Below are 13535 nucleotides of genomic sequence, written 5' to 3'. Positions count from 1 at the left end.
ATTGATACTCCAATCATAATCCCAATTTGATGATGCGAAATCCATTCATAAAACTTTCATAGCAATGCAAACTTCGGCCTGTCAATCACAGTTTCTAAACAAGGTAGCAACATACATATCATCCATTTATTGGTTATAAAACAAAGCAAGAATAAAAGACTGCGTAGCTTTAATTCCAAGTCTCACAGAGGTATATACGCAACCTTACTCCATGTAATCCCCCAGAGTATCAGAGCAAGCGATCCCAGGGAAACTGGATACGATTCTTCCTAAGATCAAACTTTTAAAATTGCGCAACGATATCTGCCACCCCCCTTGCCAGCTCATCTGCTTCGGCTCTCTCTCCAGCTTCTGAGTATACTCTGACGGCATCCTCTGTTCCGGAAGCTCTAGCAAAACTCCTCCCCTGTTTGTATTTCCCAACCAAAGAATCAATCTTTTCCTGAACACCTGTCGGTTCCAACAGTCTCCTCTCGGCGTCGGTCGCCTTGAATACTGACCGGTCCTTTACCTCAACTCGAACAAGTCTGTTGGGGAGGTCGGTATAGGTACTGTTCCACTCCTTGGGGCCCCACCCCTTGTGAGCGAGAATAACTTCTACGAGCAAGAGATCGGAAAGAGCATCTCCAACGGTCTCGTTGATCAGGTCAACGAGGGCTCGCAGATTCTCGAGGGCAGTCGCCTGCGCAGGAGATTCTGGGGAATGGCTAGCAATGGCGCTGTGCGCCGCGAGGGAGAAAGTAACAGTGCCGTGGCCATTTGCTTCAAAATAGACACCACAATCAAATTTGGTCGCAGCATGATGCAGGTGCTTGACACCGGTTGGAGTGCAAACGACCGGGAGGCCCAGGGTCTTGGTAATATAGGCTGTTGAGGACCCATTTGCGTACGCAGTTTGCACTACACCAATTCTAAGGTCTGCCAAACCAGCAGCCTTAACAAGATCTGCAATAAAAGAGGCCGCAAGAGTAGCGATCTTGTCTCCGTCAAGCAAGTGAAAGCTACCGTCAGAGTCACAAAAGTAGTAGACAATCCTGTCTGCATCACCGTCGAGCGAGGCGCAGCGTGCGAGCGCGGAGGCCTGAGAGGCAGGTGGGAGACGTTGCTGCGTTTTGACAAAATCGGCACCACACTAAAGCGTAAAGTGAATTCTTAATTATGGTCCATATATTATTGATTCTAGAGCATGAACAAACCTGTGAATTGAGCTTTGAAGGCACATCAATAGCATCATTGATAACCTTGACATCGAAGATATCCTTCCCAATCGCCTCGGCGAGGGCCTTCAGTTTAGGTGCCCCAACACCATTGGCACAATCTACCGTCACCTGTCCCTGTCTGGGTTTACCTTGCATGAGCTTCCTGTAAGCTGCCCCGATCTTCGTATAGTAGCCTTCTTCGGTGGGCTCGCCGTAAGGTTTAGTGTCGGGCAGATTTTGGGTGTTAATGCAACGAACAAGGTAGTGCAACTGGGGTGTTGTCAAGAGGCCATAGTCTGTAAAGTTTGCGCCAACAGAATTGAGTGCATCCGTAAGTGCTGCCACGAGGGCAGGACCAGATTCACGGGTGTCCTTAGCGAAGATAACATTGGCTTGAACAGAAGTGTTTATCTTGAGCTCGGTGATAAGGCCTTCGTACTTAGCCACAAGATCCTCATCGCTTGAAGCATTGGCCAGGGTCGCTGCATGTGCCTCCCATCTTTCATCAAGCATTTCACCCTAAAAATGGTTACTAGGTCTCCCTATGTTACATGTATTTACGGAAAGCGAAACGAACCATGGGGTCAACAAGCTTCACGCCGTTATCTTCAGGGACGTTATGGGAGGCAGTGATCATAAGACCAATAGTCCTGCCACCCTGCCTTTGTGAGCGGAGTGCAGCCAGGAGGCCAACACGGAAGACGACCGAGTCAAGGAGGAACCTGTAAACCCCACAAAGATTTAGCAGCTAGAAACACACTGCTCGTAACCCCCTGGGAATTGGAAACATACGCCTTCATCCGGAACTATCACAGGGGAGCTTGAGCATTAGCTATGGACACTAATAAGTATCAATTGATATGGGGACAATAACATACACCAGCAGTTCCATAGGAGAACACTTGGTCCGGCTTGGGGTGCTTTTTCGAAGCTTCGATAATTGCTGCTGCCATGTTGAGGATGCTTGGTTTTCTTTGAATGGTTGATGCCTACGAGTGAGGAACACGATAGCAGTACTAACAAAGAGCTAGGCTATGCTGATGATGTTGATGATAGAAGGTACTCTTTTGATGATGGTGGTGATGATAGTGATAAGTGTGAAAGGGGGAGAGGGTGATATTTTAAGGCTACGGTAACTCTTGTAAGGCTGAGACGTTTAAGTCTAGACTCTTTACGGAGTGCGGAGAAAATTCGAAGGAGAAGGGTGGGTGGGGGACACGAACTGCTAGCCCCGCCTCACCTTCAGACATCGTTCGGTGTTGTCCTGTAAGATGCTGTCATCGATTGAAAAAAAAGGAAATGTAACAAATCCACACCAACACCGGCTCTACCCGATATCCAGCAGCTCAGATACCCCAGATCACTCTCCATAGCAGCAACCTTCTTCAGACACACACACATCTTATCACCACCATGTAGCCTCTAAAAGAAAGCTACTCGGTTTTCTTCTCCTCAAAAGCTTCTCAGCTCACATTGTGCGAATTGAGGAGCCTTGCAGATGCGGTTTGCACGGACACGTCGACATCACACGCGTCTACTACTGTGGACTTGTTCTCTAGACATTATACGCACATCCAGCCACCGCCGATTGTACTCGACACATAGCTTCAATTGCTGAAGGCAGAGTGAGTAGGCCTTTACTCCAATCCGTATCGTACCATACCTTCAACGGAACAATTATATCCCATTGCATGATGATGAAGCTGGGGCCAGGAGAGGACGAGGTCTTCGCGTCGCTCGTCCAGTGCTCAAAACATACCAGCTTATTGAAAACAAAACCTCCTCTTGAGGTAGATAACATTATATCTGATCCCTTTCCAAGTTTACCAATGCTCGATCCTACTTACACCCTTGATGGAGCCTGAGAGCTGATGATTTCCATGGGATTCTAGAATGAAAGAGCAGCTCGCAACAAAAAGCATGTTGACACGCAACATCAGGGGATTTATGCCAAGAACGTCCCGCGCTAATCACACATTGGACCAACCCCAATTCAAACACAACACCAAAATGAATAATCAAAAGCTAGGAAAGTGGAAATCTATGAATCTGAGTCCTACGGTGTTGTTCTCGATTTGTTAATTCCATCTCCTGGCTGGAAATTAACACGTAAAATGTATACTATAAGTACAAATTCTTTATAAGAGTAATGCTTCATAGTCCGCCAACTCCCACTAACCCCAAAGCTATAAGAAAGATTGCCCTCCCTATGAATATTTACATAAGTACATTTTTTCACTGGAAGGAGTTCTCTAATATGGGAGTTTGGAGGCGAAATTACGCTCAAGATTTATTTGCCGTATCATGCTTCTAGGTCTACTTGATCGTTGATCGGGGGTCTCCTAATTCAATACATAAGTTGGAGTGGTAGGCTACATAAAAGCACATAGAGGATTTGTAACCCTTCATACGATATCACTCGGAAGGTTAGTAGGTGCAGTGTTAAGGTATGGTTTCCGAGCCTAGATGTCAGTTTATGGGAATGTGCCGGAATCTGTCGGTCTAGTGAACGTTAACCATATCGATGCTCCTACAAGACATAGGCATAGAGTGACTGGGCGATACTGTAAATTAATAAATTCAATTGCCGGTGATGGGTTAGCGACCAGGCTTTACTCAATTACAATAAAACCCGGGACTTTATCTCGGATCACCAGAGGCATTGAACCCAATTATCAAGTATAAGGCGAGAGTAGCTGCATGCAGCCACTCAATATATACAATCATAAAACCAGTCTTGGGAGCATGTACATACGGTACATTTCATTCAAAGACATACATCTAGCAGGATGTCAGGGTCTAATATCTTTGCACGAATTTGGAGACCTTGGGAAGCCAAGGCACCCAACAATGGAATATGGATATTTTTGTATATAACTGATATTATGAAAATCAAGACATGACAATGATGATATGGACCTGGAGACTGTGATTGATATTTTAACGTTATAATCAGGACGAAACAAATTTTGAGGATATCAGGTCTTGTATTGTCTCACACCAATTAGCACTTAACGCTCCTTTACCTTCTAACACCTCTATTTAACATACAGCAGTCAAGCTTGACTCTACCGACGTCCCAAGGAACAGGACGTCAAGATCTCAAATCTCCAGCAAGATACATTATAGCACAAAACAAAGTTTAATTCTTCAAGGGCCATAGTGTATACTATTTGGGTATGGAAAGCTAGATGATTTAAAATGGTAATAGTTTCTTACTCGTATGATCTTCTAAGTCCGCATCGACATCTGTCCAGTCAGTGAGGAAACGGACTACCGCCTCATGCCCAGTCTCAGCCGCCGAGGACAGCGGTGTCTTGCCACATTTATCCTTCGAGTCTACATTGACGTCTGCTCGCTCCACCAGGAAACGAACAACAGTCATATGTCTTTGTGCAGCTGCAAACAAAAGCGGCGTCCAACCAGTGTTGTCTGTCGAGTCCGCTACGGTGTCTGCCCGCTCTGCCAGAAAACTGACCACTGCCTCGTGCCCATTCCCTGCCGCCCACGATAGTGGTGTGTGGCCATACCAATCTTTCCAGTCCGCATCAACGTCTGCCCGGTTGGCCAGAAGATGAACCACTACTTCATGTCCATTCATAGCGGCCCATGATAGCGGTGTCTGGCCATCATCTTTCGAGTCCGCGTCAACGTCTGTTCGGTCGGCCAGATAGCGGACCACTAACTCTTGCCCTCTCTCAGCTGCTAAGGATAGTGGTGTCTGTCCATGTATACCTCCAGAGTCTGCATCGATATCTACTTGATCGGCCAAAAAAACGGACCACTGCCTCGTGTCCATTCTGAGCCGCCAATGACAGCGGCGTTTGTCCATAAATATCTCTCGAATCCGCATCAACGTCTGTCCGTTCGGCTAGGAATTGAACCACTGCTTCGTGGCCTCTCTCAGCTGCCAATGATAGAGGTGTCCGGTCAAATCTATCTTTGGAGTCCGCTTCAACGCCTATACGCTCGGCCAGGAAACGAACCACTGCCTCATGTCCATTCTTAGCCGCTAATGCTAATGGTGTCTAGTCATATCCGTCTTTTGAGTCCGGATTGACATCTTCCCGCCCGGCTAGATAATGAACCACTTCCTCATGCCCTTCCTTAGATGCCAATGCTAGCGGGGTCTGGCCGAATGTATCTTTAAAATCCGCTCTTGATGGTGGCAATATCCCATCACGAAAATCTCTAAAGTCGACACTCAGACTATAATCTTTGAGTGTCAACTGGACTAGACGATTCAAGCCCGAAACAGCAAAAATATGTAGGGGGAGGCTCTGATAATCCTTCTCCAGCCAATCAGCATCCCAAGAATACCACCATATGGTTCGTGCTAATGCATAGAGTAAATCTGGAGACCCGAACATTGCCAGTACTCTTATAGAAAGATCTTTAGGTTCACCTATGGTTCGCATATGAAACGCCCAGTTACAGGCTGCATAATCCCAAAAATATCGCTCATCTATGGAGCTCCATCCCTTGATTCTAGCCAGTGTTCGATCACATAGTTTTCGATGACGGGTCTCCAATGACAGGTATGTGAGACATGTTTTGGCGATGAGTAAATGGGCATCGCTGGAAATGCTAGAATTGGAAAGAACATATTCTTGGACCGTATGATGGACAAAGCGGACTGCACCGGTCTCCTGTTCAATAGCGATTAATCCCCCACAAAGATCTACCATAGTCTTTGCATCCAGAAAACCCTCCTCGTCTATCTCAGCATCGCCATCCTCTATTGAGATCGCTGTCTGTAGTCCCTGAAACTGAAGTTGTCGTGTTGCAGCACTAATCCACTTTAATATCTTAAGTGAAAGCTTGCGGGATTCCTGTTTTTCTTCGATAGTGGCCATAATTGCTCCGTAGACGGCTGTAAGGTCTGAAGTAAGACTTATAGCAGCCTTCCGCTTATCTCTTGCTGTTAATTTGCTGAGAATATACCCAATATGAAACTTGGCAAGCAGAAATCTATTCCGTAAGAAAATGCATAACATGAACGGTTCTTATTTTACTCACATTCCTTCTGCTTTAGAAGTAATTTGCCTGACTATAATTTCAGCTAATTCCCGCTTAATCGTGATCCCAGTCGATATCTCTTGCTTTATTCTTTGCCTCACGTAACATTCAATATCGTCATCATGTGCACGAATAGTTGCCTTGGCCGCATCCTTAAAAGCAGCGGTAATATCTAAAGGGTGAGGCCGACTTGTAGCGAGGATTTTGAAGGGTGCCCGTGAAAATCCCTGTAGATACGCGAGAATATCCTTCCTCTGATTCTTCTCGTCGCACTCGTCCAAGGCGTCAAAAACTATATATACGGCGTTGAAATTTCGCGATATAGACAGAATTGCTGAAATTAACATTTCTAAGGGAGGGCGTGGAGAATTCCTATCCTTGTATAGAATATCTATCTCAGGATCCAGATTTGGCTGATGATACGCCAATTGCTGAATAATGGAAGCAAATATCAATTCCGGGGTCTGGGTGACACGCTGTTTGAACTCGCAGTAAACATAGGCAATGGCGACATCCCCATATACATCTGGGAAAAGTGATTCTAGATGGTCCAGTATCTTCGATCTAAGAGTACGTAGAAGGTGAGCTCTGTTTTCGGCATTCCATTACAAAAAATCACATACGTTATAAAGGTTTTCCCCACACCAGCTATCATTCCCCACTGTTAGCATCTCTTTAACATCTCGCTAGAGGACCATAGCCCGAGAAGCGAAGGAGCCAGGATGGGGATAACTATTGTATTTGGGTCTACATACGAGTGCCTTTACACAACAGACTCGCAGGGGCTGGCTTCCCCAATCAATCAACAAATTCGGAACTTTTCAAGAACCAATTTCCCGTGTCCTCACACCTATGTCGCTTGACTTCGCTGTGTTTTCCCCTGAAACCGACCGGCGATAGCCAACTTAGCACTTCGAGGCGGCGTTTATCTAGAAAGATCAACAAAACCTTTTGAAAGTATAACACCAGCCGGCTTACATGACTACATGGTGGCAAAGGGCAGAAAACATACCTTTTTCTTTCTGCTCATTGCTTATCCGAGTACCTGCCTGGCGATTATCCATTTGTTTCAACTCAGATAGGAGCTCTCTTTTTGATCTTTCGATCTCTTGGATTGTCTCGCCCTTGCTCTCCAATATGTGCTGAGAAATATTACTATTTCCAGCGAGTAGCTCCTGAAGGGTTTCCCTTGGAAAACAGCGATATCAGCTATGATTAACCCACACATGGACTTGTATAAAATGAGGTACACACACCCTATTCAGTGAGAGGGCCAGTTGAAAGCTACTCTTATGTCTCTCCACTCTTTCCAAGAGCTCAAGTACATCATCCTTCCTGTATTTCCACTTTACCCTTTTTACCATATTCGCCCAAGTCTCCCCTGTCCTTGCTTTCGACTTTATAAGGATACGGTCCATCATATCTAGTGTCTCCTCACAGCCTTGTAAGAGAGATTCGGAGTGAACGCTGAACCCTGTAACGCTCTGTGAACCCATAAGTGCGCCATACCGGCGCTTGAGTGTACCCAGTAACCCACAAAGGCCACCAACTTCGTCCACAAGTATCTTGATCTCTTTCGGGCAATCTTTGATCGTAGTGTAGAGACGTATTCTCTTTGAGGCAACTACATCTGCCAGGGCAACTATTCCGACGATAGAGCTGGCGATGCCGAGTGCTTCAGCCATGTATATGCGTATGTGTGATCCGCCTATTCGTAAGTAGATGTTTGCACTTGTGGCGCGAGAGGGGTAATATATAAGGAGGGGAAATATATGTAGTCTCTTCTGCTCAGCCCTCCTGATAATTTCACCAGTAGTTATGTGACTGCTGACTTTGCAGGCTCCCTCGAGCTCTAGATCTGCACTCGCATTAGAGTATGGTATTACAAAATACCCATAATCTTATATACACGGCCTAGGATGAATTGTCTAAAATTGCACAGCCACGGTATATATAGATATGGAAGAAAATGGATTGTTTCTCGACATGATAGATGTAAGTGGGGTGGCCGTTGGCATGTAACAATCCCGGCGGTTGTCAACCGCCCGCCGCTGCTGCAAAGCTTACACCAAATTCGCTCATGCGGTTGGCCTCTCAAAAACTCCAAGCTGAAAACTTACCTACATACATATATGTACCTGCTCAAACTTTGATGTAACACCACATGCAAACGTTCTGCCCCAGCGGCGCAGTTATCAAAGCCACTTTGCAACTTCTTGTGCCAAGTCAGCCTCTTGGCGCCCATGTTCGTATCTCTCGCATCTGCTACACCATTCACAATGACACCTCATGATATTGAGCTACGTATGAGTTGATTCTGTAATAGACGGTTATATACTTCTCAATTACAGTCGTTCACCGTCTCTTGACGAATACTGCCAGTTGAACAGGGAACTTTGAGCCAATAGAAATTAAAAGAACTGGAGATCTCGCAGCTTGGCTGTTGCTTGACCATTTCTTCCCATACTTGGAACCCCTGTTCGTCAAGTGGCAGTATTCGTCAAGAGACGGTGAACGACTGTACCTACAATTTCCTTATCACCAAAGATAAAAACGGGTCCTGTTTGACTTTCGCCGCTCTAACGAAATGATCGTCTGGGTCATAAAATATCACCCGGGCCGAACCGCCCCCATGCATAGATCCAGGACCACAACTCAAGTGCACTAAGATCGGATCCCAGCGACTACATTGATTGACACGACAAGCAACAAACGGCACAGAAAACTCGGAATCTATGGGGTCTAAAAACGTACTTCTCTGCCCATAGAGACTCTCTGCGAGCATTGTCCGGGGTTATAAATTGCGCGCGAAGCTGCCGAGCGTTGGGTAGTTTGTGTCGAGATGCACCCCGCACCTCCGGGTTGGTCAATATTGACAATCACAGGAGAGGAACCCCCGGGAAAGGACAGTCCAGGAACGAAACTGCAAAAGCCAAAACTCACTAGCAGGGCCGCGGCAGAACAAAGACACTTCACGGCATATTTAGACCAACATCACCGGGCTACTGACCGGCCCGAGTGCTTGTGCATGATTGCCCGAAGATTTACTCGCTTTTTTCTTTCTATTTACTTCGATATATATAGACTTTTTGCGCAGAGCCAGAAATTATCTCTGCTGGCTCAGCTGGATGAGGGGGTTATACAGCCACGCATACTATGAGTTATGGTGCTATATAGGGGATAGACGGATACATCATTACCGGTGTCGGTATGCAAAGCATCATCCATGACCATCCTCCTCTCGATCACGCCCCCCAGAAACCCCAGAGAACATCCACGAACCGACACTGATTTCAAACTAACTTAAGTCAGCTAGATGTTTTTGCAGCCGGGGATGTATGTCAATGATAAACAAAGCCAGCCGAAACCACAACAGCAGCCATCAAATAAGAGTCTCTGCTCGTCGGGAGCTAGAGGAATCAAGGCCGGGCTCGAGATATCTCTTGAGGAAAGGAGGTGGCAGTGTTAGTATATATGCCCTTAAAGAGGTTCGTAGTCTCTGGTCCGAGTGCCGGAGAAGTGCTAAATGTAAGTTTATGTAACTTTTCCCGATTGCTGCACGCAGGTCCTACCAGATCCTAAGACACATAGGTCAGAAGTGTGCTGGTTAGTATTTCACGTATATATTAGTAGAGGCGCTTAAGAACGATACAGTTGTGCTATTAGAATTTACGGTGACACAGATGAAATCATAAATTTTGATGTTATGGCTTTAGTTGGGGCTAATGCGGGTTAGGTTTCGAGTGATATTACGTGACGGAAGCACCGTTGTGGGGCTAGCGGACTAGAACTAGCTAGACTCCTAGATTTCTAGTAAACTATCCTCGCCTGTATCCGTCTCTACAGTCTTGATTGTGGCCTGAGAGAAGAGAGCACCACACAGCGGTAAGGGTAAAATGGGCCGGCGATGTCACGCATTATACCCCTACAATTAAATGCTTCTTTGTCTACACCCCGCCAAACTACACAAACACATCTCACACCACAACCCAATCCACAATACACAATCAATAATTAACTGCAAAAAAGGTCTTCAATTACTATCTACTCCCCCCCCCCCTCCCCGCTTCTACTTGACAATTTTAGTTTCCAATCTTCCCAACACCCGCGTTTGCATTAACGTTCGCGACAACCACGCTCGCCGCGGTCGCTGCCTGGATGTTCTTGCCCGAAAAGTTCGCCAAGAACCCAGTGGTGGTGTAGCTCGAGAAAGTTCCTGAGCTGCTGACGCTATTGACGACACAGCTGCGGCCGAGGTATGTCGAGCAAGTAGAGGTGTACGAGCTTGAGGGGACATTGAAGATCTGGCCACCGGCGGAGGAGGATGCGGACGTGATGGGGGTGGTGACGGAGACGAAAGCGTTACCCTCAATGAGGACGTTACCGCCGGTAGCGACGTCAAATGCGTGGCCGCCTGGGGTGTGTTAGTATTCAGCTAGAGTGGGGGAAGAGGGGAAGGGGGGTAAGTACCGATGTAGGCGAAGTAGTTGTTGACGGCGTGGAGAACAACGTTTGCGGTGTCGGCACCTCCGACCTGAGGGGTGTGTTAGCACGAGTGATATCCTATGATGGAAGGGGGGTAATGATCAACGAACCTTAGGGGCACGTCCAGAGCAGTCGTGGATGGAGTTTCCGACGAGGGTGATGAGATCGCTGGAGCCGAGGAAGAGCATGGTCCAGTAGTGGTCGCCGTTGCAGGTGGCGGACCAGCTGGTGACACCGTTGAACTCGTTGTTTGAGATTGTGACGCGGCCGGCGGCGGAGTACCCGGTCACGATCATTTGGCGCCCAATGAGCGAGAACTTGCAGTGGTCAATCCAGACCATGTCGCTGCCGGCGAGGGTGATGGCGTCACCTCCCCAGATGTATTGGGGGTTGAGTTCCTGCAAAGGTCAATGTCAGTTCCGGTCGCTTTTTTTTCAATTGCATATGTGGGAGTAGCATACGGTGATGTGGACGTTCTGGATAATGACGTTGGTCACGCCGTTGGCGATTCTGAGACCCTTTCCACGGATGACACCGGCACTACCGACTCCGACAATGGACCTGTAGGATGTCAGTATCATTTACCGGGTACGGGGAAGAGAGGAGATCCCGTACTTGTTGCTCTTGACATCAATGTACCCGGTACCGGCCACATCGTAGGTGACCGAGACAGTCGGGTACCCACCACTAGTGCACCAATTCGCGCCATTGATGGCGTCCTGGCCACCGGCGTTGGGGCAGGTGTTACTGGATGGACGGCAGCCTGGTTACATACAATAAATGGTTAGCCAGCGCCTTCTGTATATATATTAAGTTCCTCTTCCTGCTTCCCCGACGGGATATATATGTGCACATACCACTCTCAGTAACCGTTCCCTCAGAGCCAATAAAGTTGAACTCCCTGTTCAGCATGATGACACGCGCAGAGGAGTCGGTCAAGTAGCTCTTGAGCTCCGCAATGGTGGTTGGGTAGACGGGGGTAGCAGTTCCACCTCCCGTCACGCCCTTTGCGAAACCGGTAGCGCTGCCCACAACTTGGGCGAGGGCCGCCGCGGGCAGGAGCACCGCGAGGACGAGGATGTTTGTGAGCATGGTGAGAGGACGACCGTGGAGACAGGCAGATGTGCGAATTCAAAGGAGAGGAAGGACAGGTCCGCTTTGATGTTGGACTGATCTGATGAAGAACCGGAACAATTTCCCCGGGGAAGAGGGGGGCAGATCAGGAGGTACTTATACTGAAGTCCTTTCAGCTTGTGAATGGGGGGGGGGGCGGGGGGCAGAGCTCGTTGTGCTCATGGTACTAGGTAGTTTGATTAGAGTTGTTCGCGATTAATGATGCCGAGAGAATTATGGTATGGGAGGTATGTAGTGCCTAGGTTAGACTTGCTGCGTATACGTATACTATTCACTCTACTCTGCAATAGTCCGCACGGAGCTCACCAGCTTCACCCTCTCCTCTCGGGCTCGGATAATAATGATGGCGGGGGGCGATTTTGTTTGTTTCCCCCCGGATCCCGCTCCGATGTCCCTTGCGACAGGGTGTACCTGAACCGCCGCGTTCGTGGCGTTCTCCTTTCACCCGTATGGGGATAATAATGGGGATGAACGACGCGATACAAATGTATGTATGTATGTATGTATGTGTGTGATAAATAAGATTGTTATACTTATATCCTGGAGCATGGCAGTTGGGGTTCCCCATGGCAGTCAGCCAGTCAGTCAGTCACCAGTTCCTGGGCACGGACCAGTGTGGTCCTAGGCAATCGGACAAGACATCGGACGAGACCGTTACTATTACACACGCCACGGTCAGTAGCGCAGCGCAGAGTGGAGTGGAGCAGAGTGCTAGAACAGGATAGTAGAGTATAATAGAGTAGAGTAGGTACATAGAGTAGAGCTGTAGCTAAAGTAAATACCTACATACCCTGCAAGGTGCACTTATTCAGAAAAAAGCAACGATGGCAAAAAACATTTCATCCGATCTCCCTCGAGCACAACCACCACCCCATCGATTTCACCCAGCGTTGATTTTATCCCCCAACAAGCTTTCCAACGCCGCCCCTCCACATCTTCTCCTCCTCCTCAACAGCCAAATTCTCCGCACCGCACGCACGCACGCATGCGAGGGTGCGGTCCTCGCCAGCCCTTTTCCCCAGATTAATCTACGGCCCCTCGGTAGCGCGCATCCGAACAGTGGTTCGGGCTTCTGTCTTTGCTTCCCGAGCTAGCAGGTACACACTACTACTAAACCCACGTTTACATGTAGTTGTTTAGTTGTGGGTGTAGGTAGGTACTCAGGCTGTTGGCATTAAGCCGATTCATTGGGTATCACTCGACCCCGCACATGATACCGACTCTGCTTGCTCTGCTCTGCAAACGGGATTTTAGGTTGGAGTACATACATGGGGCAGCTGGAACCCTATAGTACAAGTAGATATATGATGGTGCCCATGGTTGTAGAAAATCCTAATTTGGAATATGAATATATTAGGGCGGCGTTTGCCGTTGGGAGTGACTGGGCTCAGTGAGTGGGAGTAGTGGAGTTACCGAGGCTAGTTTGGTTGGCTGGCTGGTTGGTTGGGTGTTATACTGGGGAGTGAGTGTTTGATGTCTTTGGGATATCGTCCATATTCATTATTTCTCTGTGAAGTAAGGAAAATACTCAGGTATTGTAGTTCCTCGGGAGTCTCACAGTAGGGAGTCGTCAAAATAAAGATATCCACCCTCCGCCCATCACTACCGCATGTGACCTGCACCTGTCCGTACCTGAGAGCGATCCCCACCACCCTCACCACCACCACCACCACCACCACGCTCCCTCACCATCTCATC

General features: G+C 47.8%; 3 protein-coding genes across 3 annotated transcripts; all 3 read right to left on the bottom strand.

The window, feature by feature from the left end:
- Positions 1-283: 283 nt before the first annotated feature.
- Positions 284-2152, bottom strand: H6S33_001638 (uncharacterized protein; the record flags this gene model as incomplete). The annotated part of the gene is made up of 5 exons (XM_044832987.1): positions 284-1132; positions 1197-1718; positions 1777-1921; positions 1992-2005; positions 2078-2152. 5 exons carry the CDS (start codon positions 2150-2152, stop codon positions 284-286), a joined length of 1605 nt encoding a protein of 534 aa, XP_044693699.1.
- A 2243-nt stretch (positions 2153-4395) lies between these two features.
- On the bottom strand, positions 4396-7903 carry H6S33_001637 (uncharacterized protein; the record flags this gene model as incomplete). Its single annotated transcript, XM_044832986.1, has 9 exons — positions 4396-4920; positions 4982-5227; positions 5288-6170; positions 6219-6782; positions 6842-6866; positions 6974-7003; positions 7067-7147; positions 7231-7406; positions 7473-7903. 9 exons carry the CDS (start codon positions 7901-7903, stop codon positions 4396-4398), a joined length of 2961 nt encoding a protein of 986 aa, XP_044693698.1.
- Positions 7904-10300: 2397 nt separating this feature from the next.
- H6S33_001636 (uncharacterized protein) lies at positions 10301-11795 on the bottom strand (the record flags this gene model as incomplete). The annotated part of the gene is made up of 6 exons (XM_044832985.1): positions 10301-10632; positions 10689-10752; positions 10814-11101; positions 11165-11264; positions 11319-11466; positions 11561-11795. 6 exons carry the CDS (start codon positions 11793-11795, stop codon positions 10301-10303), a joined length of 1167 nt encoding a protein of 388 aa, XP_044693697.1.
- Between the last annotated feature and the right edge of the window lie 1740 nt (positions 11796-13535).

The sequence above is a fragment of the Morchella sextelata genome (genome assembly GCF_020137385.1).
Source record: "Morchella sextelata strain SCLS chromosome Unknown scls_11, whole genome shotgun sequence".
Lineage (NCBI taxonomy): Eukaryota > Fungi > Ascomycota > Pezizomycetes > Pezizales > Morchellaceae > Morchella > Morchella sextelata.
Note: the sequence above shows the minus strand (reverse complement) of the source record. Positions and strands in the feature narration are given on the sequence as shown.